The sequence below is a fragment of the Penaeus monodon genome, chromosome 28, assembly GCF_015228065.2.
Source record: "Penaeus monodon isolate SGIC_2016 chromosome 28, NSTDA_Pmon_1, whole genome shotgun sequence".
Lineage (NCBI taxonomy): Eukaryota > Metazoa > Arthropoda > Malacostraca > Decapoda > Penaeidae > Penaeus > Penaeus monodon.
In genome coordinates this window covers 33,064,876-33,065,804 of record NC_051413.1, presented here as the reverse complement: position 1 = coordinate 33,065,804, position 929 = coordinate 33,064,876, and the positions used below count along the sequence as shown (strand labels likewise).

Genomic DNA, 929 nt, shown 5'->3' with positions numbered 1-929 from the left:
AAGATGCTGATTGGACTCGTTCGAGACTCCTTCCTCAGGTGCTTCTGTCAGACCTGCTCCGTCAACTCCGCCATTCCAGGTTAGAGAGTTTTTCCATTTCATGCTTGATGTCGGGAACAAAATAGAAGGATTAGTGTCCTTTTTTTATTTATATATATTTTATTTTCTTCATATAGAAAGCTTAGGTCATGATTAGTATATATATATTTTTTACTTCAGGTGATGTTTACAAAGTATTTGCATAGATTTTGTATATATTTATTTTCTTTACTTGACGAGTGTTGATATGTTATTTGAAAAATATATGATGGATTACATGAAACAAGTCTGCAGTGTCGGAACTTTCAGAATTTTGGTGGTGAGAAAAGAGGAAATGCAAAAAGTGAATTGGTAATATTGATCCATGGAGATGTTAACAGAATCCACCCCAGAGAAAAACTAATAATAAATATGGCCAACAAATCAGTGCCCATTCAGAATTCTAGGTTGCCGACAAGTTTACACGTTTTCTTTCTCCGTTTTCTGTGAGCCGCGCCCACCCGTGCTGGCTGGGATGTAAATAGAGGCTGAAGTTACACGTTTCTCTAATGCAGCATCGCCCATATCGCCGATCGATCCCGGCGAGCCGCATGTCGTCAAGGGCGCCGCTCTCAAAGGCCCGCAGTGTCCTAATCGACCTTACTGCGCTCGGCAAGACGTGGCTCGGTCTGATGCTGCAGTGTCTTTCCAGAGTGGGCCGGTCGCTCGCAGAAGGATATTTAGGATTTTTTTCTCTTGGATCCCTCGGGCTAGTGATGCCGGCGAAAGTCTGTTCCCAGTAGTTGATATTTTTAGCTTTTTTTCCATTTCTTTACTTTTCTAGATATTCCTTTTCGTAGACTGGATTTGGGTAAGGGAATATACCCCTATTTTCATTTATTTGTATTAAT

The 929-nt window shown here is 40.9% G+C and overlaps 1 protein-coding gene across 1 annotated transcript in view; it reads left to right on the top strand.

Annotated features, from left to right (window-relative positions):
• Nucleotides 1–929, top strand: part of LOC119591512 (axoneme-associated protein mst101(2)-like) — a gene marked incomplete in the record, with an annotated part of 46,693 nt that overhangs the window by 1,416 nt on the left and 44,348 nt on the right. Inside the window, 1 exon segment of the mRNA XM_037940260.1 lies at nt 1–79. Within this exon segment, the coding sequence (XP_037796188.1) occupies nt 4–79 (76 nt within the window).